Raw genomic sequence first — 2483 nt, 5'->3', positions numbered from 1 at the left:
GGAAAAAGACTCCCTCCCTTGTAGGGAATGGATGCTATGAAATACGGACAAAGCCTCGTGCACGGGAACCAAGCTCTGCCAGACAGTTCTGGCCAGGTTCCTGCTCCCCTGTGACATCCATGTTACCCTGAAGGGAGTCGACATTTTTTTAACATACATTTTTCCCGAAGAAACCCTTCAGAGAAGGCCCCGTCTGGCTGTCGGGGGCCAGGGATCCGAAGCAGTGGGACAGCAGCGCTGGTGCTTGCCCAACCATCCCAAGCTGCCTGCGGCCGCGGTCACGTACCGTTGGTGGAGAGCAGGAAATAGGCTGCATTTTGCTGCGGGAGCCATCGTATCTTATTGATCTTCTCCTCTATCTCCAAACTCTTCAGGTAATCGAACTCCGGCTCGTGGCTCTGGAAGGTGCTGTAGACATTGTACTCTCCCCTGCGATGGGGCTGGTTCTTGCTCTGCAGGAAGGGGAACAGAGACGAGTTTGAGGCACAGAGAGCGAGAGAACATTTTCTGTTGACTCTTTAGTTCTCTAAGGTTTGTTAAGTGACGGCGAGCGCCTGGTCGTGGTGACACAATGCAGGTCTGCAAGCCAAGGCATGGCCTCTCCTGGCACAGCGGCTCCCGCACGCTGGTGTGCTCGGTGGGAACGGAGCAGGAACGGAGCAGGAACGGAGCCCGCTGTGCTGGCCATCGCTGGTGAACGGCTGGGACCGAGTGCCAGCTCCTGCCAGGCGCTGAAACCAGTCCCCGAGGAGCCGCCGGCACCATGCCACCTGCACAGAATAAGCAGCGTTTGCCCCACAGGTGCACAAATATAAAGTAAAAATAAAGCACCCAAAAAAAGGACACAATCTCTGCGCAAATTGACGTTGCGTGCCATGGCTCAGACTCATAAGGTATCGTGTATCTGCAAATGCCACGTGGTGAACCACCCAGCACCGGGCTCTGAATGGGGCTGAGGTAATTAAATGAAAACTATCGTGGAGATAAACTTCCCGCAAGCAAATGATGCATTTGGGCCAGTGAAGCCCCATTTGTCCCCTGGAGCGCAGTCCTGCTCCAAATTAGGAGCTGAATGGAATACACCCAGTGTGACGTTAGGAAGCTTAAAGTTCAAGAAAAGCAGTAGAATAATAAAATGAAAGAGAAATAAGAAATTAAATATTGCTGGAAAGGTTGACGAAGTGTCTATGAGTGTAACTGTTAACTGATCGGGTTTCTCCAGCGTATATAGAAATAATTTTGAGGCTGTAACTTTGAGAAAAATTTAAAACCATTATTGGACCGTGACATTTTTCATGGCCAGGCCTGACTCATCCCTTCCACTGTCAGCAAACACACCCACAGGGGAGGACGGCTCCCACCGGCTCAGACCGTGCGACGCCGCGTGCGCCATGCCAGACCAGCTAACCGGGACGGCTTCGGAAATGGTGGGGAATCTCCCGGGCGGCGGGGGCCCGCGCAGGTCCCCTGGGCCAGGCCGGCTTTGTGCACGCCAGCACAAGCGCCCGTGCTGAAGGCCGAGCACTCGCCACTCCTGCAGAAGGCTGGGCAGACTGCAACCTCAAAAAGAGTTTGTTAAAATCTCCTGGGACAAAGTGTTTCGGAAGGGAAACATGATTGTTTCATCCATCTACGCTTTCCGGACATTTTGGCAGTGTGAGAGGGTTTTTGGGAGGTGGTGTTAGCTATGAGATGCACACCCGCGGCACGCTCAAATGCGCCGGCCTGATTCAAGTTACACCCGGCTGCAGAGAGCTGCAGCCAGAGCAAAAGGATGCAGGAAATGCAACGTGGTTTTGGAGGGTGTTTTACAAGATGAAATCTGGTCCTGCGTACGTTAATAGTTGCTTTTCAGTTTGGAGTCTGCCAGGAGAGGCCTGAGATTTGGAGTGACACATACAGATTAGGAAACAGCAGGAAGCTTCTCTTAAAAGGATAAAACGGGCATTTTGCATTCACTGGCACTTACCTCCTGCTCACGTTGAAATATTACAACACGGCCCCCCTTGTCCCCTGTTGCTAGTAATTCTCCGGTGTGGTTGAATTCTACTGTAGAGATGATGTCAGCTGGAAAGAAGAAGACAAAGACAATTTAAGTAACTGCAGACTGGCTTTCACAGGCATCTAGAAAGCACCATTCCCCGTACAGCTACACGCCTTGTCAGTGCTTCATCCCCTGTGGGATCTCCATAAATCTCCATTTTTCTATTGTCTACAATAATAATGGCCATAGCATTTTGGAACTTTGCTGTCAGGAACCAAGACCTGCTCGGCACTCCTGCCCCCTTGCCCCTGGCCTGCACCCCAACGGCCGAATTCAGGGGTATTTCCATCTCCACACTGTGCCTGTGCCGAACGCAGCCTGGGGACCGCTGCCTGCAGCAGGGGCACAGAGCTGTGTGGCACGGCACAGCATGGCACAGCATGGCACAGCTCGGCACGGCACAGCATAGCATGGCACAGCACGGCATGGCACAGCACGG

The 2483-nt window shown here is 52.8% G+C and overlaps 1 protein-coding gene across 1 annotated transcript in view; it reads right to left on the bottom strand.

The window, feature by feature from the left end:
• The window catches only part of LOC104074702 (serine/threonine-protein phosphatase 2A 55 kDa regulatory subunit B beta isoform-like), a gene marked incomplete at both ends in the record, with an annotated part of 4426 nt that extends 2359 nt beyond the window's left edge, over window positions 1-2067 (bottom strand). The window contains 2 exons of the mRNA XM_009574907.1: window positions 287-452; window positions 1970-2067. Of these exons, the coding sequence (XP_009573202.1) occupies window positions 287-452; window positions 1970-2067 (264 nt within the window). The remainder of the gene's footprint in view (window positions 1-286; window positions 453-1969) is intronic.
• Window positions 2068-2483: the final 416 nt, after the last annotated feature.

This window comes from Fulmarus glacialis, unplaced genomic scaffold, assembly GCF_000690835.1.
Source record: "Fulmarus glacialis isolate BGI_N327 unplaced genomic scaffold, ASM69083v1 scaffold34523, whole genome shotgun sequence".
Classification (NCBI taxonomy): Eukaryota; Metazoa; Chordata; class Aves; order Procellariiformes; family Procellariidae; genus Fulmarus; species Fulmarus glacialis.
Note: the sequence above shows the minus strand (reverse complement) of the source record. Positions and strands in the feature narration are given on the sequence as shown.